Source organism: Manis javanica, chromosome 12 (assembly GCF_040802235.1).
Source record: "Manis javanica isolate MJ-LG chromosome 12, MJ_LKY, whole genome shotgun sequence".
Classification (NCBI taxonomy): Eukaryota; Metazoa; Chordata; class Mammalia; order Pholidota; family Manidae; genus Manis; species Manis javanica.
The window spans coordinates 24,738,825-24,765,463 of record NC_133167.1 but is presented as its reverse complement, the minus strand read 5'-3'; the positions used below and the strand labels follow the sequence as shown (position 1 = coordinate 24,765,463).

Here is a 26,639-nt window from a genome sequence, read left to right as displayed (position 1 = left end):
GCCTATGTTAAAATCACTCTGACATTTACTAGCTGAACCTCTGTAAAATGAGAGTAGGAGTAGTAATAATATAAAACCTATCTCCTAGGACTGATGTGAGAATTAAATGGGATATTAGATATAAAGTCCTCATCATAGTGCCTGAAATATATAGTAACTGCTCAATAAGTAGGCCATTATTATTATTCCATTTTTGTTAGTCTATGCTCTGTCATGTATTAGACCTTGAAACTCTCTGAGTCTTGGTTTAATTATCTATCAATTAGAGGAAAAATATGAAGCAAGGAGCAATTGAAATTAGTTGCACAGAAGTGCTTTGAACCTTATATAGTATTATACACATGTAAAGGATTAAAGAGTGTAAGTGGATTTTGTTTAAAAAATGTTTTTGTCAGGTTAACTGGACCCAGATGTAAGTTTTGAAATCAGTCTCTCAATTTCCTTTTCTTGCCTTCTGGTCTAATAAATTCTTCATATAACATAAAATACTGGGCACAAAATACCAAAGAAACATGATGAAATGAAAGTTTTTTAGTTTTTTATTTTCTCTTTTAAAAAACTAAAGTAGACTTTTATACAACAAAAAACTTTAAGCCTGCCTATAAAAGATCTCTTTTTCAGATTTTACAACACATGAATTAGTGCCCACTGACCCCCATATTTTACCTTGGAACATCATCCAAACCTTATGATGTAATTTATGATATTTTTCTGTGGTGTTTGCAGCATTTGCTTTCAGGATATTAGTAACCAGCAAGGCATGTGGCTTCACTTAAGCCTGCAATACAAATACTACTGCAATCACCCAAAATGATCACTTGTCACTATTTAAGATTTTTTTGGTCAGTTTCCCATTCCTGGATATTGGCCTTTACAAATACTTTGTAAATTCCAAAATGGTCAATGTGTGTTGATATATGCTATGGTGACTGTGAAATGTGGAGTCCCAGGCCTCCAGGAGAGCTGAGGCAGGGGTGGGGGTGGGGGCAACTAAATAAACAACAAGGTGCCTGTCTAAATCTGGAGAGCTCCACAAAGCAAGGGGCCAATCCCTTGTTTTCTAACTGAAGAGTCACTCCTTTGAGTCAGGCATGATTCTTCCCAATCACATCTTGATCTATTCCAAAAGGAACAGATTAAAATAAATACGTTTAACAATAAGAGAACAAACAGTTGAACATTTTAAAAAATGGGTTCATATGTAAACAGCCAGTTCACCAAAAATACTAATAGCCAATAAAGTGTGCTCCATCTTACTTGCTCATTAAAACGTCCTTAAAATCCTGTAACTTTCAGATTTGCAATGACTAGAAAATACTGACAGGGTGTAAAAGATCAGACACCGCTGCATGGTGTTGATAGGAGTGGAAGCAGCAGGATGTGATTAGGGAAGAGAAAGACGTCTTGGAATAACAGGGTACGAGGGGCAGTAATGGTGAGTAGAGCATTCTTTGGCCTCTCCGTGAGTGTAAGTAACTTTGAAACTGGATGTAGTCATGGACAAGTTCTCCATGTATCAATTATATCAAACGCCATGAGTGGTGGAATTAAAAAACCTGGAGTCAGTATGGCTTACAAGATACTTGCCATATAATAATTTGTCAATTAACTCAACCAATGTCCATTGAGGGCTTCCTGTGTGCCAGGCATGTTGCTTGCTTTTAATAATAATGCAACAAAACATGCCTGAAGGGCTTCACCTATTTTGCACATTTCCTTATGAAAATTATATTTGTATAGCTATCTATTTTCCAGACTTCTTAGTGTGCAGTACTCTGAGGTTAACTAATAATCAACATTTATTGCGTGCCTACTGTGCTTCTAAAGGAAAATATTGAAGCTCAGAGAGACCAGCTCACAGGTCAGGGCTACAAAGCCAGCACAGGATAGAGTCAAATTAGATCTAGGACTGTCTCCAAAAACCTTATATTTTGTATTCATCATGTTAACTCTCTCAAAAAATTGATGTGAGATCACTGGAGGAACTCACTTTAAAACATGAAAAAATAATGAAATCATAGTTTACACCTGATGGTTTAAATGTGATTAAGAAAGCAAAGATGACAGAAGCTAGTGGAACAGTTGGTAAATACATGATAACAACTGTGCAATAGCACTTTACAGGTGGTGTGGCTTTCCAAAGGGACTGTCATGTCCATCTTTGTCTCAATCCTAAGGTCACAGCTACTTCGGAAGATTTTATGCAAAGCATCCGCTTTCTCAAGCAACTGCCTAATGAGATTAAGGAAAACGATAACAAATCATATTATTTCAACTGATCATTGAAATATTGAGAGAAGGTTATAGGCACAGCTGGCCATACAAATTAGAAAATTACAGGGTAATAGCATTTGGACAACCTGATGAGAGAGAGAACAGGTTGTCCTTCACTCAGTGGAAAGGTCTAGACAACACACTCTTTCAGAGATCCTGAGCTGAAATCTCCATGTAAATACATATGTGAGCAGCTCTTTTCATTTATGCATCTTCTGCAGGAGAGAACAAAAGCTCCAAGAGCTGATGTGACTTTGCTCAGGGTCATATAAACCAGTCAGTTCTAAAACTAGGCTCAGAGCAGAATTTCTGATTCTATTCAGGACTTTGAGCAATATCATATGTTTCCTCTGAAAAAAAAAAAAGAGTCTTTAAATCAATCATAGTGAGTATCGCTTGGTAAGTTGAAAATATCCTTAAATATGTATGGTCTCCATACCTAAGAAGACTATGAATGATTTTTAATGATCCAGAAACATTTGAATCTTTTTAGAAGGTTTCTTTTAAATACATGATGAATTCATAACAGGAAAAATATTGTAGATTTTAAACTTTAAAGATTTGCACCACATATTCACCCTCTAAACCAGTGATTCTTAACATATTGGGGATGTAGACTCTTAGAATTGGATCAGAACTATGGAAACTCTCCCGAGAGAAGTGTACGTATATAAAATTTAGCTTATAATATTAGAAGTTTCATGTACTCCCCCCAAAACCCATCTATGAAACCAAAAATGTTAAGAACTAAGTCTCAATTAATGCATTGTCACTGACCAAATGAGACTCAACCTAAGTAATTGATATGATCTTATTAACATTTATTGAAGATATAAAAACAAAAGGAATAAATGCTTCCTACATGGAAAGCTTTTAGGGTTTATGTAAGATATGTGGGCAAGGGAGAAATAGGCTTGTCACAAAGAGAAAGCATTTGAAATTTTGAAAAAATCCCAATAGAACAAACTAATACTAGTTTCTGAATGCAGATTATTTTTAAGCATATTGATGAATACTTTGATAATCTCTTGGGTGTTGAGATTCATTCCGTGTCATCAAATGGTTCCATACCTATGTGATTTCTAACTGCTGTAATGCGTAGAGTTTCCAAGGATATAGGGCTTTCCAGATACAAGTATACTCTATTCCTGACTGTTGCTTGATTCCTACCATTAAGTTGGGCTGAATCCATTGCTAATTTAAGATTTATTTTACTTCCCCCAAATAAGGCCAGATAATAAGTTACCAGACCATTATATTCTCCTTTCTTCCTTTCCTGTGGAACCTTCTCGGGCCCTGTTTGTCCTTCTCCATCTTGTAAATATCACGGTAAGAAATACAGGGGTTTTTGATGCTTATAAGTGGTGTCTTTTAAGCCTCAAAGAAGCATTTTCTGATCATTGTAGATGGCCCGTGAGCAAATAGCCACATTGGAAAGTAATGAGTTCTTTGCCACTAGACTAGATTCAATGGAGGCCAGTGTAGGAGACTCAAGAAGTGGGTGGTTAGTATGTACACTGCCAAGGAGTGTACAGAGGTCAGAGGTCAGAATCAATCAAGGATTAAAGGAACCCAGTGGACACTTAGAATCCAGGCAGAGCTGGCTGGCTGAATGAAAGGACTAGGTCGTGGCACTAATGATGGTGGCCGTGCTGGTAGTGGTGGTGGTAGATGATGACATAATAACATTTCATTGCACTTGATAGTTTATAAAGCACCTTCACATCAGTAGCTTATTATTTATGTGAGAGGAAAGAATCAAGCCAGGAAGCAGTCCCCAAATAAGGAACAATTAAATTCAGTTTCTCAGGTATAGAAAAGTGAAGGCTCCAAAGTCACTCGTTGACAGGTTTTTGATCCTGAGAAGTGGGTTGACAGGAAAGGAAATGATCTGTGTGCATGAACCAAAATGACAGTCTGTATTTGCTGTCATTGGTGCAGCTGTGACAGCTGCAGTTCATACCTGTTGATCTGGGTTAGGAGCTCTGCACAATTACTCCAATTTTCAAACTGTCTTCTGCTAAATGTATTTTTAAAATAATTTTTAATTGAAGTACATACGATAATGTGCACAAATCTTAGTGTACAGATTGCTGCCTTTTGATATGTGTATATACTCATGTAACCATCGCCCTGATCAAGATATCGAGGATTTTCTATTTTTTTCTCCTTTTACCTATTTCATCTATCCCACTATCCCCCTTCCGCTATGGCAACTGCCAGTCTATTCTCTGTATCAGTCTATTTCTGTTTTTATTGTTCATTTGTTTTTTAAATTCCACATGTAAGTGAGATTTATCCTCGTCTAACTTTTTTCACTTAAAATACCCTCTAGGTCCATCCATGTTCTACAAATTGTAAGATTTTGTTCTGTTTTATGGCTGAGTACTATTCCATTGTACATATGTGCCACATCTTTTTATCGACTCATATATTGATGGACATTCAGGTTGCTAAGCATATTTTTAGCTTTTGTTTCCTCTGTATTTGGCTTCACTTAATATCTAATTTCATCTGCTTCCTGTCTTTCAGAAATGCTTCACATTTATAATATTTTTTATGTTTTCCAATGCATTTGTGGTTTTAGTCATATGCGTGTATGTGTGTAAATATACATAGAAATATGAATATAGAGCTATGTAGAGACATAGATGTAGATATTAATGGCATCAATGGATAAGTGATGATAGATTCTGCCATTTCATCAAATAGGATTTGGGAGAGGAGGGAAAAAATAGATGCATTCAGTTCATCATCAGATTCCAACCTAATACTTTCTCCCATCTTCCCTTTACGTTTGCTTTTGTTGGATGTTGCATTTATCTTTTAGTGCAGCTTCAATACAAATTTTTGCATGATGATGTAATTTTTATTTCAAAAGTTTTCCTTGTATTGTTGCCTTAATTATAGAATATAAATAAGATTTTTTTAAGTTTTCCATTTTCTTCAGAATTACAAAGTATTGTTAAATGAAAGAAATACTAGAAATGTCAATGTTCAAAACATTGACAATCTGAAAGTTTTTGTTTTAAACAATCCTCTTGTCATCATTGCTAAGACTACTCCACTAAGGGGTAATTAGCTTAATTTTAAGTCCAGCACAGTTCTTCCTCACACTCTTTCTCTTTAGTATAAATTTAATAGCTGCAACTGTAAGGCATTTTTAAAGACGTGTTTCAGAAAAGATTCATCTCTAGATAGTTTATACAATCTACAAGCATAAAAATAGGAAAATTAAAGTTTTGAATAAAAGGCACTTCTCTCTGTTTTCTATATATTTCAGATGAGATATTCTATTCTTTTTTATCCAGGTGAATATGTAACATCTACAGAGATCATGATTTCTAACTTATTGGTAATTAGTTAGCATAAATGACACTAGTAACAATGTCAGTTTGCTTTAGGGACAATTCTATGAATATAAGAAAATCAATGGTATCATAGAATTCTCCCTAGTCTCTGGAGGGATAGAATCTAATTCAGGTTAAATTGTATAGCCTCATAAATTGACAGCTTTGGGAAGAGTGATTATATAATTTTTACCCAAGCTGAGACACTTTTGAGAGTAAAATATATTGATATGTAATCAATAATTATACCAGTTAGAACAGATGTAAACTGAAAATCTCCTGGGTAAAATGAGGCATTTGGTTGCCGTAGGTATAGTAACACATTCAGGTGCACGGCACCAAATGAAGTCCAGCTTGAGGCCTACCGTCACAAGGGTGCCTGATGATCGATGCACATTAGCTTCCTTCAAGGAGACAGGAATATATGCCCAAGAGGAGCTGTCAGAGCAAAATAGTACTCTGTTCTCTTTCGAATCATAAGAAAATTTGAAGTGATTCAGTACTAACCAAAACTAAATCATCAAATTATTCACTTGATTCTATTGGTACTCCTATGTTACTGAATTTTTTTTAATTCTAATTATGCTATGTAGCATAAAAATGTATCATAAATAAGTAGCTTTTAAGGGAAAAAATGTAAATGTCACATATCCACCATATACCTTAAAGAATAAGACATTTCCAGTTTCTTTAAAATCTCCCATATTTCCTCCCCTAATCACACACCCTACCTCCCAGAAGACCGTGCTCTCTTCAACTTTGTTTTAAACTTTCCTTTACTTTATTTGACCACATGAGCTTACATCCCTATTCCTTGTGTTGTTTTGTTTTGCTTTGTTTTGCCTAGTTTAAAAATTCATTTAAGTTAGAACATGCTATCCTCTTCTTGTCCAATATTGTTTGAGTTCATCCCTGTTGATGCACTTAGCATGAATACATTAATTTTCACTGATGAATGATATTTGTTTGAAAATACCACTGTTTATACATCCATTGTATGTTAAACACTTTTTATTTTTTTCAAAATTCTGGCTTATTTTGAACAATGCCTCCATGAATATTACTGCATATGAGCCTTGATTAACAGTTTTCCAAATCTACCTAGGAGTAGATTTGTTGAGTCATAATATTACTATGTGATGCCAAAGCTTATTTCAGAGTAGTTTTAACAGTTACATACATGTCCCAACAATGTAATAAAAGCTCTTGTTGCTCTGTGTTCTCACCAACACTTGTATTGTCTGACATTATCATCTTTACCAATCTGATGCATTCAAGTAGCAACACTTTATATTTCAACCTAAAGTTTGAAATGTCTTTTCATAGGTTTATGAACATTTATGTATCACTTTGGTGAAAGGTCCCATTAATGTCTTTTGTTCATTCTTTTATTGGAAGATTATCTTTTTATTGATAGTTTTAAAAGAGAATATAGATAGTATCAATAATAATCCATTTTCTGTTCTGAACATTGAATCATCTCACAATTTTTGGCTTATTTTTTCATTTCTGCAAACTCATATAGTAAAATAAAGGAAACACAGGAAAAATTAAAACAAAGTTCAAGAGAGTAGTGTCTGCTGGGAGGCAGGGGTGTGTGATATGGGGAGGAAATACAGGGTAATTTAAAGAAACTGGAAATTTAATGTATGTGGTGGATATGTGACATTTAATTTTTTGCCGTTAGACTCTACTTATTTGTGATATACATTCTGTTTATACAAGACAGTTAGTGGCTATATTTTAATGAAGATAAAATTTTAATTTAATGTAATTTAATCAAAATTTTCTTTTATGGCTAACATTTTTATGTCTTTTTAAAAAAATCCCAAGTTAATAAATACATTCTTATATTTTCCTCTAAGATTTTAAAGTTAACATTTCACACTTATGTCTTTAACTAGAATTTGCTGTGTGAATGATATAAGATAGGAGTTTATTTTCTTTGTTTTCTTCTTTTTCACATGGAAAAATAACTATCCTAGTACAATGGATTGGCTAGGTTATACTTGATTTTTTGATGTGCAGTGCCATCTTAATCACGTGTCAGGTTTCCATACATGCCTGGGTGTGATTCTAAGTTTTTTCTGTTCTGTTCTCTGTATACTCAGAGTTAATCTACTCTGTCTTAATAGCTGGAACTTTTGATATCACTTAGGATATTCTTGACATCTGGCCTTCCACAGGAATTTTATAATTGTTTTTAAGGTTCCATGAAAATCCCTTGGTTTATTTTTGGAATTACATTGAGTCCACAGGTAAATTTAGAGATAATTGAAATTCAAATTGAAGTCAGATATGAATTGACTATTCAAAAGTTCTATTTCTTCCTGAGTCAGTTTAAGTAATTTTAATTTTTCAGTAAGTTGTCAGTTTCACCTACACTTTCATATTTGTTGGCATAAAACTGATCATAACATTTTATTTGTCTTAATCTTCACAGCATTTGTAGTTATTTTGTCTGTGTTTATTCCTAAAATTGTTCCCTTTTTGTTTTCTTGATTAGTCTAGCAATATATTTGTCAGTTTTGTAGTCTTTTAATGACCTTGTTGATTATTTCTATGGTATCTTTGTTCTCTAATTCACTAATTCCTACTTTTATTTTTATTCCTTGTTCATGCTTTGAATTCAGTGTACTATTCTTAGTTTATTGCTTAGCTCATAATTTTATTTTTTTTGTTTTCAAAACTGATCATTTAGCTATTAATTTCCCTCTAAGTCCTACTTTAACTACATGCCATAAATTTTGACAGGTAGTATTTTAAGTAACTTTTCATTTCTTTAATTATTTCCTTTTGACTTATGGGTTACTTAGATGTGTGTGTTCAGTTTATAAATTCCAGGGTTTTGTTAGGTATCCATTTGTTACTGATTTCTAACTACATTTTCAGATATTGATTCTTTGGAATTAATTTAGACTTGTTTTATGAACATTATCAATTTTTACATATGTCTTATGTGTGGTTATAAAAAATGTGCCTTCTCTAGTTATTGGGAATTCTTTCTGACCTGTGTTAAAAGCAGTGTTATTCCACAGACCAGCGATATCAGCATCATCTGTGGTCATGTTAGAAATGCAAATTTTCAGGCCCTGCAACAGATCTACTGAATCAGAATCTTTGGGGATGGGGGTCCTATCCATATTCCCAAGGGACTCTTACACACACTCAAGTTTGAAGAGTTCACAAGTTCCAGTTTAAAGTTTTCATTCAGAGAGAATTTCCATTTCTTTTCTCAGGCCCCTGGAAATACCACCAACCAAAGATCATTGTTTAAACTATGTTTTAAACATTTAAAGATTAATGTCAGCATTAAAATTATTATGAAAGAATGAATAAAAAATGCAGTACTTGACATTTAAAACTCAATGCATAGAGTAAAACAGATTAGATCAGGTTTGGGCAGCACGGATCTCGGAAGTAGTGCCTCTTCTAGCCAAGGTTATATGAAAATGTTGAATTTTCTTTAGGAGTTCTCGTAATAGAATTTATTTATTTATTTATTTTCATTTATGTGTTTATTTGTTCATTCATTCATTCACTCAGTTCTACCAAGAGCCAAGCCTAGTCAGGCAACTCTACTTCTATGAGGCAGATCTTGCCTCTTATTCATCCACTGGAAGAGGCTCCCACCTGGGATCTTAACTTTATGGAGGAGTGTATGGCTGACCTCCTACTCTACTTGGGCCCAGATATTAAACTTCTGATCCACTGAAAACCCATGCTTGGATACTCCGTAAGCAGTAGAAAATATCAGGGCAAATATTCCTACACTAGCTCACACCCTTCCCAATCCCTGTACCCCAGAATTGCACTTTCTTGCAATTTCTACTTTCCAATGGGGTATTATCTCATGTTATAAACAAAAGCAAAATGAAAAATTTTAGATATCTTATCCAACACTTTTAGGTATCTAAACCAAAAGTTACTTTTCTTCATACCTAATCCAGCATATTGTCAGAAACAGAAGTCCTCGTTTGGTTTTTAAAATACTTGCCCGAAATATCAGCATGATCTGAGTGTTAAAATGACTAGCCATCAAGACCCTATACTAAATAATGTCTGCCTCTAACCTGAATTTCAGTTGTCTAAAGCTACTGCAGGAACGGGCAGAAGCAGCCTGTCAGTTAATGATCTCAGTCACACAGAGAATTCAATACAGGCTAGGTAATACTGACTCACGAGCACATGCCCTCTAGCAAATGAGGTTCCAATGCACACTAAGACTCACAATAACTGTGCCCATTAGTTTTAAATAAATAGGTATCCTGGACCAGCAAGAGCTATTTTATTGTAAGGCAACAAAAATATTATGTAATTCCCCAGGGGCCAATATAAAATATTCAGTCTTTACAAACAGTTAGTTCCTGTCCAGTGTTTTTATATGAGTTTTCAAGATCAGTCAGAGTTTCTTCTCACATAATAAGTTTAGCTATAGTCCTTTGGGGAGAGGAATGTATTGCAATTATAACCTTCAATTAAACATCATGTCTTGGTAACAATATTTTCTAGGTCCCCAGGCAAAATACAGCACAGCCATTTGAATTAGTAGTCCAATTCTCTGCTTCACTTTTATAAAGAAACATCCAGCATACACAGTGATCTTATAAAATGCAGGAAAAGACAAAGGAAGTCAAAATAAAGTAACCTGACACTTGAAGTTCTCTGGTTATAGAATGTCAGAGAAATCCATGCTGCATAAGGACATTCTCATGACATTTCATAATTTAAACTGGACAACTCTGTAGCCAGTGAAGAGAACACCTTATGTAAGATCAAGCCACATGAAATTGTTTATTTAGTATTTGACTGTTTTTAACCTTCAAACTTAGAAATCCCATGTGGTTCAACCTAATATTTCATCTTCCCCATTAAAATTGATTCTTGCTTGTCTGAAAACTATGAGGTTATGACATAATGGAATTAAAACTCTGTAGCCTTATGGAAATAAAACAGTGATCTGACAGACATGTTAATAAGAAATAAATTGAAATATGCCTCCTTTTCTTTCAGGGCCACAGGCAAAATTCTCTGTGGTATGCCAATGGTATCACATTTTGTTTAGATGCTCAGCTGTAACTATGCCTCTGATACTCTCTGGTTCTTTTCATCCATGCAGCTTTCTTCTGATTCATTTTTCTCCATTTGTGCTGTTTTTCTCTGTGATGTGAATCCATCCCTACCCATTCTGTCATGCCTCCATTTCTTGCTGCTTCTTCAGATTGCACTGAATTGTAAGAGGTGAGCTCCATCAAAAGAGGGAAAACTGACTTTCCTTTTTGTCCAGGAAGAATCCTTTGTCCAAGGTATTCCACAACCAAGCCTATAAAATCAATACTTTCTAAACTACGTTGGAAGGAACCTATAAAGAAATTAATTCCCCATAGCTACACTCACTGTAGAATGCCCTAAATGCTCTTTCACACACACTGTGAAGTCAGTACTATTGCTAAGTGTTTTCTACCAAGGTACACAGTGGCATCTTTTGCATTGTGGAGTCCTCAACAGCTCCAGTTGTCTGTACAGTATCATACACACTATAATACCCCCAGAATTGGTATTACTCAGTGCCATCTTGAATATAGGACTACCAACCCTGCTTTTATCCACCAAGTGCATGAGGAGTATAATAAAAAGCCAATACTTGAGTTACTCCATGACATCACCCCTTAATGCAGTCAGTGACATTTCCAGAAGTTACTGGAGTTTGCAATTTATGTGGATCAAATTCATCAGATAATAACCAACCCTCCCCTTAATGCTGTGCTATAGAGTTAATAGAAATTATTTTCATATTGATCTCAATTCCATTTCCAAATTGTAGATTAGGATTTCCTAGGGCCAAGAACTGATAATATCTGGGTTTTATTTTAAGTTTTTGAGAGGAGAACATTGAAATTGCTCTTCATTCAAAATGCCTTGAGCTTTGTAAGCAAATAAAATCATTTTTGTATACATAAAGCAAGCAAATCTCCGTAAGAAACTTCACATAGCACAATTTGAATTTTTCATGTGTCTTTTGTTAATCCTCTCAGTGCCATCTAATGGTTAAAGGCAATAAAAAGATCTTCTGACCCATGCATTTGAGTTAGGTTAAGGTTCACCCTTGTTAATCCTGAATGAGCTAAGATTTATATCATAATGTTATTCCAGCAGTATTGTTTCTGTCTTCCTGTGATCCCATTGCTTTATATTGGGAAGGTGTCAAAATGTGATGGGCTATAAACAAATTTGCATCATTCACCTTGCCCTCCAGTCTCGCATTCGTTTTTAGAGACGGATGTTCCAGCCTTTTCCAGACATGGATTAGCATATCTGAGAAATTTATTGAGATAAATATTTAATACAAGAAAATAATTAAATAGTCCGTATGTTATGGCACCACAACATTCATAGGTTTGATTCACAAAGTCACTTGACCCTTTTCAATCTTATCTTTCTATCCCTGTGCTCTGCTACCACATCTTAGCACCAACACAGTTGATGAGAGAGTCTCATTAATGTCCATCTTTTATTAATGATAGGTTCTCATCATTAGGGTTCATCTTGTTCTGCCTTTTCCCATGGGTTAACTTTGTATGTAGTGGCAATATATCACATGCTTTGTAAAATTAAGTCCTTACATAAATATATTTCTTACTGGCATTCTTTATGGCTCCCTTTAAGTTGTAGACAGTAAGAAAATACTTATTGGACTAACTTACTTGAATCATCCAGTGTGTTTGAGGTTCAAGCAACCCTGCTTGAAGAGGGGAGGCATTGAGAAAGGCCTCTTATGGGAGGTAACAAAACTGAATCTTAAAATTGAGAATTTGCCAGATGGAAAGGGGTTTAAAGGCTTTGCAAGCCCTGGAAACAACATATGTAGAGGTATGAGATGTTATATTTGGGTGAGTGCAACCAGATTGACATAACTGGGCCATAGAGCACTTGAGATGGGGAAAGAAATGGAAATGAGTCAAATAACAAAGGTTGGATATCTTTCTTCATTTTATGATTAGGTAGACGGAGCCTGTAATAGACTTTAAGTGGAAAAATGATGTAATCATATGTTTGTGTTTTAGAAAATAGCATTATATGACATTAATGTCCCATTTTTTTTTTTTTTTGAGAGGGCATCTCTCATATTTATTGATCAAATGGTTGTTAACAACAGTAAAATTCAGTATAGGGGGGTCAACGCTCAATGTACAATCATTAATCCATCTCAAGCCTAATTCTCGTCAGTCTCCAATCTTCTGAAGCATAACGAACAAGTTCTTACATGGTGAACGAATTCTTACATAGTGAATAAATTCTTACATGGTGAACAGTACAAGGGCAGTCATCACAGAAACTTTTGGTTTTGATCATGCAATATGACCTATAAACAATCAGGTCAAATATGAATATTCGTTTGATTTTTGTACTTGATCTATATGTTGATCCCCCATTTCTCCTACTATTATTATTATTTTTATTTTTAATAAAATGCTGAAGTGGTAGGTAGATGCAAGATAAAGGTAGAAAACATAGTTTAGTGCTGTAAGAAGGCAAATGTAGATGATCAGATGATCAGGTGTGTGCCTATGGACTAAGTATTAATCCAGGCTAGACAAGGGCAGCAAGACATCCACGGATGCAGAAGATTTCTCTCAAAGCAGGGGCGGTGAGGTTCTGAGCCTCACCTCTGTTGATCCCCAAATTCTCACCTGATGGCCCCCCTGCGACTGTGCCTGTCTTAGGTTGTTCCTCCCTTGAGGAATCTTACCCGTCTCTGGCTAACCAGTCATCTTCCGGGGCCATACAGGGAAATGTAAAGTTGGTAAGTGAGAGAGAAGCCATATTGTTTGCAAAGGTTAGCTTTTTACTTCTTTGCAGATTTATGCCCTGTGACTTCTATGCCCAGCACTTGTCTCAAGGTATCTTTACCACCTGGAGGAATTATGATACTCGGTAAATTCGATATGAGGCACGAAATCTATTTAAGGGTTGTAATTAGGAAGGAAGAAGAAAAGCTATAGATGTAGCATACGAAGGAAACTTGGGAGGATTGATTATTTCTTTGACATATCTTCTTGTATAGTACCTTAAGTATGTATAGGTTTTAAACTACTAACTAATTTGCACACATATATTAACATAATAGGAATACGGTGACATAAACAAAGCAAATCTATAATTACCATCCATCTCCAGTGAAGCCAAGAAAACCATTTAGGCACCCTAGGCATTTGTGAAAATTTATCTATGATATGATGGATATTGTCCAACTGTACTTGAACCATCAGACAAATTAAAGCAGCCCATTTCTGGGATCTGTTCACATCCCATATGTTCTTTTAACCATAGATAGTCTATAGTCATGAGATTTTGGAGTGCTACAACTTGCACCCCTCCCAACTCCTGGTTGAGTTCCAACAGTACAGATCCGGTCAAATTCGTTGTCTCACTGTATGCACATGCCAGCCTAGACATCTCCCTCCTCATTCTTATGGCAAGTCCAGGAGATGGTGGGCTGGATGCAGCCACAACCGCAGCATCGTCCGAATCCCTGTGGAGGCTTTTTGATGATCATCCCCTGGCACTAGTCCTCCAGAGAGTGCTGATGCCAGAAGCTCCTCCTCATATCGTATCTTAGTTCATTTTCTGGGTATCCAAGCTAGGCCTTGATCTCCTGCATAGAAACAAACAGACCCTTTGCCCACACTTTGACATGCCCTCTATACCACTGTGCAGAACTCATTGGAGGTCAGCACACAGTAACTGCTTTTTTTTTTTTTTTTTTTAAATTAAGAGAAAGGAATATTATCAGAAAAGAGTACCTCCATAGCTGATCATCTGACACCCTTTAAGTGATCAACATTAAGGATATTTAAAGCATGTGTTGATCTTTGATTTACCAATAGTTTTATCCTGTTAAGGAGTAATCCCCCTTTTCCTTCTTTCTTTCTTTTTTTTTTTTTTTTTTTTTTTAAATTTTTAATCTACACTTACATGAAGAATACTATGTTTACTATGCTCTCCCCTATATCAGGTCCCCCCTAACAACCACATTACGGTTATTGTCCATGAGCTTAGCAAAATGTTGTAGAGTCACTACTTGTCCTCTCTGTGTTGTGCAGCCCACCCTCCCCTTGCTCCCTCCCCCCCATGCATGCTAATCTTAATAACCCCCTTTTTCTTCCCCCCCCTTATCCCTCCCTGCCCACCCATCCTCCCCAGTTCCTTTCCCTTTGGTACCTGTTAGTCCATTTTTGGGTTCTGTAACTTCACTGCTGTTTTGTTCCTTCAGTTTTTCCTTTGTTCCTATACTCCTCAGATGAGTGACATCATTTGGTATTTCTCTTTCTCCGCTTGGCTTATTTCACTGAGCATAATACTCTCCAGCTCCATCCATGTTGCTGCAAATGGTTGGATTTTTCCACTTCTTATGGCTGAGTAGTATTCCATTGTGTATATGTACCACATCTTCTTTATCCATTCATCTACCGATGGATAATGTCCCATTTTTAAATAATGACTTTTTATATGCATTCTAGAAAAATTTTTACCAAGATTTTTAAGAAAATAAATTAAGGCCAACTAGATATGAAGAAGAACTAGCATAGATCTGGGCGTCAGAGACCTGGGATTGAATCCTTTGTCCACCCCTTCCCAACTATATGATAGTGAAAAAATGTATACTTCATTTAAAAAAATACTAAAATGAAGATATTATTTCTAGATCAGAACGTAGTTATTATAATTAAGAATTAAAATTCATAAAGAATAATTGGCACATAATTTACGTTCTCTATTAGCCCCTATTCTAACATTATGGATCAATGCATTGTTAAGAATACGTTGCTTAAAATGAAGAAAACTGTTTCAATTTTAATACTTGTACATACTAAGCAACCTATGGCTGTTAGGTAACTGAGATGATGGCTAAATTATTGTGATGTATTTTTTTAAAAACCAGCACAAGTCAAAATACACATTAATTATTGATGTATGTATTTTTTGTGATCTAATGACCTTCTGTGGGGCACCTACCCTCCTTCCCTTATTATTGTTTTTTTAGCTTATAAAGAGTTCAGTAGGTACCTGATTGTTACTAGTTTCTGGGTATCAACTAAAATTGCTTCTTTTGTTTTTTCAAGCACATCTTGACATGACAAGGTTTTTGGGTCAAAAAAAACAATATTTTTATTTTCCCGAAGAAATGCTCTGCTTTTCATTTATCAATTAAATAGTTTCCTCTTTGTCCAACATTTTCAATTGAAACCATGCCTATTTAAGCAGAATTTGATCTGTTATTCATGGCAAAGTTGGGGGAAAAACGACTAACTCAACAAAACCTAGGAAGCACTTCCTTTTCTTACTTGCCAAGAGCGGGTGGAGTTGCCTGGAGCATGTGGATGGTCATAGATAACAAATTATTGTTGGAACAAAATCTCTCTTGACACTGTTGGTTAACATAAGACTAGTTCTAGAAATTGAATATTTGCTTCATGTTAAAATTTTAAGTTTAAAAAAAGCTTCCTATTAAAAGCTTGTTATTTAAAGTTATTTCACTCTCACACTCAAATCCCAGCTGCCTCTTAAATATGCAAAGACGGAGTCATGAGATTACTTGAGATTCTTCAAGAGGAGAAAACAAAACACAGAAACCTATTTAAAATGTCTAATTCTTCAGTTTTCAAATTTGCCTCCATGGATTCATTTTCCAGATTTCCCACTCTTGTGTTAACCATGCTAATACTACCCTGAGAAACATGGCTAAAACCACGTAACAACTATGGAGACTGAAATAAACTAAGAGTACATAGTCATTCCCTTTAGGTCTGCTCCCTGTTGATTAGTCCCGCATCATTCTTTCCTAACAACCCCCCTCAGGAAGCGCCTGTGGTCGCCAGAGCTGCGCTGTTCCTGGAATGTGCCCGTTTTGTCCACCGCTGCAACCGCGGCAACTGGCCGGAGTGGATGAAAGGGCATCACGTGAACATCACCAAGAAAGGCCTTTCCAGGGGGCGCTCTCCCATCGTGGGCAACAAGCGGAACCAGAAGCTGCAGTGGAATGCTGCCAAGCTCTTCTACCAATGGGGAGACGTGAGCTTTTGATTTTCTTCTATAGAAATCTGGGTGCTTGAGTGAAGAGAAGTTTTGTCTTTATGGAGTTTTTTTGTTTGAGATACAATTTATTGGGTATCTACTATGTACCAGGCACAGAAGAAAACATTGTAGGGGAAAATAAACTTAATTCCTTTAATTCTCTCAATAAATCTATGAAGTCAGATATTATTATCTCCTGCATCTCCTTCCCTGGTCCCCCTGCCTCCTTCCACCCTGTAAATGGAGACATTACAGGATCTCTTAGAATTCCTTCCTGCATAAGTTCCCCCAGGGTTTCGTTAACCCAGTGACACAATACTCACCCTTCAGGTTCCTGCTGGCATCACCAATGTCGCTTTGGAGGCTTTTGCTTCATATCCTGAAACTCAATCTGACAAAAATGAAACCTTTCTCCCGATATTAGCACACCCACATTTGTAACACTGCTTGACCATTTTCTTCTTATTAATGGTACCATCATCATCTAAGATGACAGCCTTTTAACATATTCTGAACCTCCTTCCCTTGTTGATTCCACCTCTTCTATGTCACTGATGCCCTTTTATGTCAGATCTTCATGACTGCTCATCTGAATGACTAAAGTATTTTTCTGTTTAGTTTCCTTCTCCCCCATCTGACCCATCCCACATGATCTCCCTAAAGTCCATCGAAAAGGAGAACATTCATATGTAAACCTTCCAGCCTCTGGATTTGCGCCCTCCAATTCATTCTCCAAACTGCTGTCAGAGTGATTAGGCCAAAATGCAAATTAAACTGTGCTTCATAACCACTCCAAATGCTTCAGTGGCCCCCCCTCGTCCCTTGGGATCAAACCGAAATTGCTTAGTCTAGTGTCGCTGCTCTCTCTACAACCTTTGTTCAAACTACACTGAAATTATGGGTGATGAAGTCAAATGAACTAGTGTATCTAAAGAACGTTTGACTCAACCCTTTGCATTTAAGAGGTGTTCAATCATAAGTTGTTACATTAATTTTTGAAAGCAGGATACATGATTTATTTCTGCATTTCTAGGCAGTTAGCAGTGTCCCTCACATAAGTGAAAAGGTTCTTCCCTTCTCAAACATAACCTTTCATACATCCTCAGAATGCAAGAGAATTCAGCTTCAAGAATGTTGGATCTAGTCCCAATCTACCGTTCCAGCCTTCCTGCACATTATTTCCTCTTACAGAATTACATTTTAACCAAGGGCTTTACTTGCCAGTCTCTGAATACAGCAGTCCGTTTCCCTGAATATACATCTTTTGGAACTCTCCATCTGGAATACCTACTGTTCTCCTCCCCCATTAGCCAAAATGCTAATTCTTCAAAATCTACAGCAACCTACAAAGAGACTTTCTATGATTCTCTGAACTGAATCTAATCTCTTTATATTCTGAACTAATAAAGTGCCCTCAGTCTTTTTCACAACTTAATGTGTTATTTTAGTATCAAATTACTTCCTCAGTAGGAAGGGAAAGAGCAAAAGACAGACTCTGTGTTTGAATCCCACTTCACAGCTTGCTGAGCAACCTTGAGCCAGTCTTTCAACCTCTCTTTCTTAACTGTCAAACACTGATCCTTCTGTATGAAGCTTTATAATCTAGGGGGCACATTAAACAAAGACAAGATTAAACAAAGTACAAAGATGTCCCATAACAATTTATCCAACTTCTTTATGTTTTATTTAATACCTAACAAATTGCCTCACTTACTAAATATTTGATGAATGAAAAAAGAAATGAACAGGTCCCCAAGGCATTTTCTAGCCTTGGAAGGAGCACAGAGCTCTAAATTGTTATTTAGACATATAGACATTTAGCATTATCCCAAATTCATTTTCTGAGCAGTCCTTTAAGCTTTATGAACTGTGGATTTCACTTAAACTGCTTAGATTCAACATTCTGGGATTATCAATGTAGAATTTTTTTCCCCTTTGAATTTCACTCAAGTTTTTTTGGCTGCACTCCAGACTGGTAATTGCATGTCTCCTTCTTTAGAGAGGATCTCCAAAATAGTAGGGTCAGGACAAGGCCTTGTGTTGAAGCAGTGGCTCTTGTTTTTATGTTTTGTTTGCTTAAAGCTTTTCAAGTTTGGGACTAAAATTTTAGGATCCTGTGGTATCTTTTTATACTGCTTTCTTTCTCATTGATGGTTTTCCTGCTCATAATGTAATTCCAGAGTTAAGGAGACCAGTGTCTCCAGATAGCCAAGACATTCAAACAACTTGTGTTTTTGAATTTAAAGAATTTGGGATATACCTGTGTCAGTTTCCAGGAGTGATTCTAATTTCTTACATGAGCAGAATATAGTAACTTTTTAAAATATTTGGGAAGGGTGATACAGGAAGAAAGCAGAAAACTATCTGGAATTTTGTTCTTGCACAGAATAACCAAAATGTCAACCCCTATGTTTAGTGGTCATTTTAGTTTTGACTCTCCTTCCTCAACATATGTCTCTTCTTTTGTTGCATGTGGTATAAAATCAGGATATAAAAAGAATTAGATACAGTGTATTTTGTCTCTTCCTGTGGAAAATTCCTTTTGGCATGTCAGACAATAGTACATGATGATTCAGAAGAACAGACAGCAACTATTGAAAAGCCAATATTGTCCATGTGCTGAGCTATCAAGTCATATTTCTAATGCTGATGTCAGGTACTCTACCAAACAAATAGTATTTCTTACTAATGAATAGAGCATCATGGAAAAGGGAACAAAGTACATAAAAAAGCCATTAGTTGCATACATAATGGCAGATGTAAATAAAACTGCAGTACAAGAAGTCATGCTAACCTCCAAACTCATTAGCATGACAGTGACATTTTCATAAAATAACATAATCAGAGGCACTCTGAGAAACTGTGACTTAATTTTTACTGCAATAAAATCTTCCATTAAAAACAACTGCATACTCCCTTACATGAGACCTATAAAATAAATGGCCTTTTAGTAAATGAAAATACATTTGTAAAAACTTTTTTAGGGGAATACGAAAGTATCATTCCAGTTCCTACAATTTTTTGACTAGATAACCTTGAATCATTTAGTGGATCCATCAATGCCTTCCATCTTTGGGTCTCCACTTTGGGAAATGTGGTGATAACAGTATGTCCTACAGAGGAGGCTTATGCTGGAAATAATTCCCATTAATTAGTTGCTATGACCTCTGTAATGGAGTGCCTAATTTACAGTTTGACATACTTTGTGCTGTTTCACTCTTTTTCTCCCCATGGTAGGCAATCGGCGTCCGATTGAATGAGCTGTGCCACGGGGAAAGTGAGAGCCCGGCCAACCTGCTGGGTCTCATTTATGATGAAGAGACGAAGAGGAGACTAAGAAAGGAGGATGAGGAGGAAGACTTTTTAGATGACAGTAAGGAGACTCCCTTTACTACAAGAACCCCTGCTTGTAAGAATCTCTGCTTTAGGAGCACTTAATATTTCTCTTTCCTCTTTCATATTCTTACCACCTACCCATGTCTCCCTACTGCGCCTTTTCCCCTATTCCCTATGCATGAATGTAAAGCATGTGCGTAAGTCACACAAAAAGAAGGCAAGAACCAGAAAGGGAAAACTGTAGATAAAGGCAGAGTTGCAGACAATACGGAACATCATTGCTTTGTAGTGTCTGATTCTTGCTGCTATACCAAGATTAACATTAGGCCTCTCTGAGAAAATGTAGTTGTGGAAAACACTGTCCCAGAAGAGATTTGGTCAGGCTTTGTACTTTGTTACTGCTCTTGAATATTAAAAAAGGAAAAGTGAGACCAAAGAGAATTGAATATAAAATGCCTTTCTAACCACTGAACTATTGAAATATTTAATCAATGTAATTATAATATTTAATGTGAATTTGAAATATTAAGAGATGCAGGTTGCTAGAACTGTGAATGTCTGCTGTACTCTACTTATTAAAATTAGAGTTGAGTCCCATCAGAAAAGAGTAGAGACAAAGAAATTCCTATACATCCCTCTCCAACACCATTTTGTGCATACCTGTGTTCTGTACCATACTGCCTTTTATGGAATATAAAATTCTAAGACAGTTATATCTTGCTTTCATTACCTCATGAAGACAGTGAGGCCTCTTTCTCTTGACTTGTGGTTTGAAAGTCAGACTCCCTGATTAAATGTTAAGGATTTTGTCATTAGTTCAGTGATGATAAACCTACTTTTTTGTAGTCATGCAATGTAAAAGGATGGCTAGAGTATAATGTTAGACAGAAATAAATATTAACCAAAGAAAGGGTAGTGTCTTACAATTTTCAAACCAAGGATATTTTTGGCATTTTAAAAATCATTTTTGCCCTTTCTCAGACCTCATCAAATCAAATTTTAGCTGTTGACAAATCACCAAATTCTGACATCTGTTGTTCAGCCTACCAGTGAAAGTTGGCCCCAACTCTTAAGTTCACAGGAGTCTAGACTATCCTAGAATAACTCATGGGATTGGGTCTGATCCATAGGAGGACTTGTGGATTATCCAGCAATCACAAAACCTACTGAAAGGCTGCCAGAGACATCTCCAAACTGTCTTGGATCTCCTAGGGGTCCTTCAGAACAAAGAGGAGCTAAAACAACATTAGATGGTTATATCCTCATTGGCCAAATGAACTCTAATCTCCATGAGACCACATAAGTATCATTTACCAGTGTTATGCCTGATATGTTAGTTTTCTGATAAGATCATGTAGAACTCAATCCTTGTTCATTTCAACAGAGTATTTCAGGTGATAGTTACAGGAGAGCCTGGACTATCCAATGTTCAGTTATTTTTTAAAAACTGTAACATCCAGGCAATTTCTAGAGTCATGTAGCTTCCATTGAATATAAAATTGGAATGTCAGATTTAGTTCTACTTTCAAGACAATACATGGCTCATCTTGCATTTAAAATGGAATTCCATTTCCTCTAAGATCAGGAGCAAGACAAGGATGCCCATTCTCACCACTTTTATTTAACATTGTACTGGAAGTCTAGCCATGGCAATCAGACAAGATAAAGAGATAAAAGGCATCCAAATTGGTAAGGAAGAAGAAAAACTGTCACTGTTTGCAGGTGACATGATACTATATATAGGAAACCCTGAAGACTCCACAAAAAAACTGTTAGAACTAATAACTGGATTCAGCATAGTTGCAGTATATAAAATTAATGCAAAGAAATCTGTTGCAGTCTTATGTATTAACAACAAACTAGCAGAAAGAGAAATCAGGAAAACAATTCCAATTACAACTGCTTTGAAAAGAATAAAATACCTAGGAATAAACCTAACAAAGGACACAAAAGACCTGTACCCTGAAAACTATAAGATGCTGATGAAAGAAATTAAAGAAGACACAAATAAATGGAAATCTACCCCATGCTCATGGGTAGGAAAAATTAATATTGTCAAAATGGCCATCCTGCCCAAAGCAATTTACAGATTCAATGCAATCCCTATCAAAATAACAATGGCATTTTTCAATGAACTAGATAGAGTAAATAATCCTAAAATTTATATATGGAACCACAAAAGACCCCAAATGGCCTAAGCAATTCTGAGAAAGAAAAAAGCTGGGGATATTACACTCCCTGACTTCAGGCTGTACTACAAAGTCATAGTAATCAAAACAGTATGGTACAGGAAGAACAGACCCATTGATCAATGGAACAGAGTAGAGAGCCCAGATATAAATCTATGCATATATGGCCAATTAATATATGATAAAGAAGTCATGAATGTACAATGGGGAAAAAACAATCTCGTTAATAACTGGTGTTGGGATAACTGGAAAGCTATAGGCATGAGAATGAAACTGGATTACTATCTAATTCCATACAAAAAAGTAAACTCAAAATGGATTAGAGACCTAAACATAAGACATTAAACCATAAACTCTTAGAAGAAAACGTAGGCAAAATTTTTTGAACGTAAGCATGAACAATTTTTTTCTGGACACATCTCCATGGCAAGGGAAACAAAACCAAAAATGGGACTACATCAACCTAAAAAGCCTCTGTATAGCAAAGGACACCATCAACAAAACAAAAAGGCAACCCACAGTATGGGAGAATATATTCATAAATGATTTATCCAATAAGAGGTTAACATCCAAAATGTATGAAGAACTCATATGACTGTATGTGTAAAAAACAACCCAGTTAAAAAATGGGCAGAGAACCTGAGCAAACATTTCTCCAAAGAAGAAATGCAGATGGACAACAGGCCCATGAAAAGATGCCTCACATCGCTAATCATCAGGGAAATGAAAATCGAAACCATAATGAGAGATTACCTCACACCAGTTAGAATGGCCACTATCTAAAAGACAAGAAATAATAAGTGTTGGTGAGGATATGGAGAAAAGGGAACCCTCCTACATTGTTAGAAGGAATGTAAATTGGTGCAGCCACTGTGGAAAGCAGTATGGAGGTTCCCTAAAAACGTAAAATAGAAATACCATACAACCTAGTAACTCCACTTATAGGAATTTACTGGAAGAAAACAAAATCTCTGATTCAAAAATATATATGTACCCCTACATATGCACATTATATACACTATATCAAGCTATGGAAGCAGCCAAAGAGTCCACTGATAGATGAATGAATAAAGAAGAAATGATACATATATAAAGTAGAATATTATTCAGCCACAAAAAAGAAAGAAATCTTGCCATTTGTGACTACATGGATGGACCTAAAGGGTGTTATGCTAAGGGAAATAAGCCAGGGAGAGAAAGAAAAATAGCATATGATTTCATTTGTATGCAGATTCTAACAGCAAAGCAAAACAATGAAAAAATAGCAGTAGACTCATAGACACTGAGAGTAACTGGTGGTTACCGTGGATGGGGGTTGCATGGGTAGCTAGGGAGGGTGAGGGGGATAAGAGGCACAAAATCAGAGTCATAAGTTGGTCCTGGGGATGGAAATGCAGCATGGAGAATATAGTCAATGGTTCTGTAAAGTCTTTCTATGTTGACAGTAACTGCAATAGTTGGAGTAAGGATTTAATAATGTGTGTAAACTATTGAATCACTGTAAATATATGAATATATAAATAAATAAAAGATAATTATGATGCAAATAAGTATCAATCTGCAAATTCAAGAAGAGTTTGTCTCTTGCATTCTTAATAAGAGGCAGTGTCCACAAGCACATATTAGTTATGGAGAAAAAAGAATGATTTTCATAAAGAAATGATAGCCAGATATTTTCGGAAAGAACACCTACTGTCAATATAAATCATGACATAAAGATTTAATTCAATTAAGAAAGCCTAATACATAGGAAATCTTTTAGAGATATTTTTAAGAATATGGATTTGTAATGGTATTGTGATTGCTTGATTCATTTAAAATATATGACTGTTTTCCTTCTTTTATGAGAAGCAGAACTCTATATTGCTTTGGTCTTCTTTTCTAAACACTGATAAATTATCAGTATTTTTCTGTGTGATTAGTAATGAGATGTATCTGAGAACTAATCCTGAGAATTTTAAGTCTCTATGATGTCACCTTGGCCATTATCTGCCTTTAGAGTAATATCCATTACTTGATCTATAATGGATGAAATGTTTTACTCATTTAAAGACTGGTATTCTTCAGAGCAAGGAACATTTGCATATTTCTAGTGTAGCTATGCCTTAATATGATAGGCTGACTTATATAAACTGTATGATAAAGGTGATAAAGTATATCCTGTCTATGCTGCAAAAACACATCTGCACTAGAGCTGAAATAACTTTACTACCCTCAGAACATCCAGGGAGACATCTCTCATAAAATGAGCTGACAGGATTTTTGTAGTTCAAATCTAGCTCACCATCTTGTACAAGTCTAAATCTGATTGAATAGTAATGTGAAAATCTTGTGAGACTGCTTTCCATTTCTGTTTTCATTAAAAAGCCTTTTTACTTTAGTAGAGCTGTATTTTGCTACTCTGTGATGCCTCAAGGTGAATAATTTAGCTCTTATTGCCCGACATTTTAATACTGAGGCACTAATTATAGAATTGGAAAATGGAGGAAGAGAGAGGGCTATATGGTAATGCGTAGATAATGGTGAAGGGAATAGGTAAATTGAACATGTGTAGCTAACACTCTCATATGCAATTTCATTTTGGACATGTATAGGTAATATTCTCATATGCAATTTGATTTTACACATGTGTAGCTGTGTTCATCAAACTGTGCCTTTCTCCTTTTTTTATTGGTTTGTTTGTTTAAAAAAGAACCTTCATTCCATAGGTACTGTGAACCCCTCTAAATGTGGCTGTCCCTTTGCCTTGAAGATGGCAGCATGCCAGCTTCTCCTTGAGATTACCACCTTCTTGCGCGAGACCTTTTCTTGCCTGCCCAGGCCACGCACTGAGCCTCTGGTGGTGAGTAAAATGTGTGTTAATGATCAGGCTACTCGAAGAAGCCAGACATGTAGGTAGGCTTTGAGTATTCATAATTTCCTCAAATGCCCAAAGGGCCAAATATATAATTTTAAAACAACAGATTTTCATTTACAAAAAGAAAATCTCTTTTCTCTATTAAAAGAAAAAAAAAGAACTCTGAAACAGACCTTGAAATCGTCAAGATAGCACCACTGGATAAAATGTGTGACTGGTCACTGTCAGTTATGTTATGAATGTCTGAGAACCTTTAGGTTCCTTTTCTGTGCAAACTGTGAGTGTCATGGCCAGCATTTTCCAGAATTCACTGATAGAATTTTTTTCATACTAACTGCTCATAAATCTGTATAGAAATGTGCTTGAGTTTTCTCATTTTAAGGGATGGGCAAAAAGATTTGTTTAAGTGTTCAGCATGTAAACATCCCAAAAAAAGACCACACACACACACACACACACACACACACACACACACACACACACACACTCCTGTATCATCAAAGCCTGATATAAGAGAGGAGTTTTCACTGAGTGTGTGGGACAAGGCCACACTTCATCACCGGCATCATCCAGCCAGAGCTAAGGAAACGCACAATTTTTTTTTCCTTTATAGAAGACTTACACTACTGTGCCAGAAAAGCTCTGACACTAACAATCCGTATGCTTGGATTTCAATAAATTTCACAATCCACCAGCTCCCCTGCTTTTTTAACCAAACTCGGCATAACCCAGGCCCTATTCCCTGAGAGGGTCAAAGGAATAAGTGCTCTGGTATCCCTGTTTTCCAGTGTCTAGAAAACCCACTTTTTCATGCTGTAAAACATAAAATGGGTATTTTTAAGTTGCAAAAATTCATGGGTAGAATATGTGATTTCAGGAGGAACGTTCCCATATTTAAACTGTGCAACTGCATTATTTGGATATTGGGGTGGGAAGGTCCTCCCACTGCCCTCGTTTAATTTCATATTAACCTGAACCTTTAACTTCATCAATTGTCACCCTCACTATTATATTGACACTACTCTATAAAATAAAACAAAGGCCACCACAGAATACATGTATTTAACTTAAAGTCAAGTGTGATAAAATGTCTGATCTGTAGATCTCTGTCGGTGTGATCCTGAAGTCTTTATACTGAAGCCTTCATAAAAGTACACTGGTTCATGTACTTTCAAATCTTCAGATTTTTATTAATCACCATTTTGATTCATTGTGATTAAAAAAAAAGAGTCCTTTATTTTAACTCAATTATTATTGTCTCCCTTTCAACTCTTTGAAGCTATGGCTTAATGTTCTTTATTGTAACAAATTTCATTTATTAAAAAATTGATCAAATCTTTTAAAAGAATACTGTATAATAAACTGTAAGACTAGTAGGAATGCCAAGAAATTAAGCTAAAACAGAACCTGCAGTCCCTCAGTCAGAGGAAAGCTTTCACAGCTCTATCAGCTTTAACAAGGTCTCAGAGCTTTTCTATTAGGATTTTACTGTCAAGTGTAGGTTTATGTATGTGTTAGGATGTGATCTTTGTAAAATAATAAGGAAGGAACTTCTTC

At 35.9% G+C, this 26,639-nt stretch overlaps 1 protein-coding gene across 18 annotated transcripts in view; it reads left to right on the top strand.

Annotated features, from left to right (window-relative positions):
* The window catches only part of UNC80 (unc-80 homolog, NALCN channel complex subunit), a 211,550-nt gene that overhangs the window by 70,661 nt on the left and 114,250 nt on the right, over positions 1-26,639 (top strand). For 13 of the 18 annotated variants that reach the window (XM_073218177.1, XM_073218174.1, XM_073218173.1 and 10 more), the window contains exons 23-25: positions 16,485-16,697; positions 19,938-20,109; positions 24,934-25,067. In XM_073218177.1, coding sequence (XP_073074278.1) covers positions 16,485-16,697; positions 19,938-20,109; positions 24,934-25,067 — 519 coding nt within the window. The remainder of the gene's footprint in view (positions 1-16,484; positions 16,698-19,937; positions 20,110-24,933; positions 25,068-26,639) is intronic. The other 5 variants (XM_073218176.1, XM_036990761.2, XM_073218182.1 and 2 more) reach the window with 1 other exon arrangement.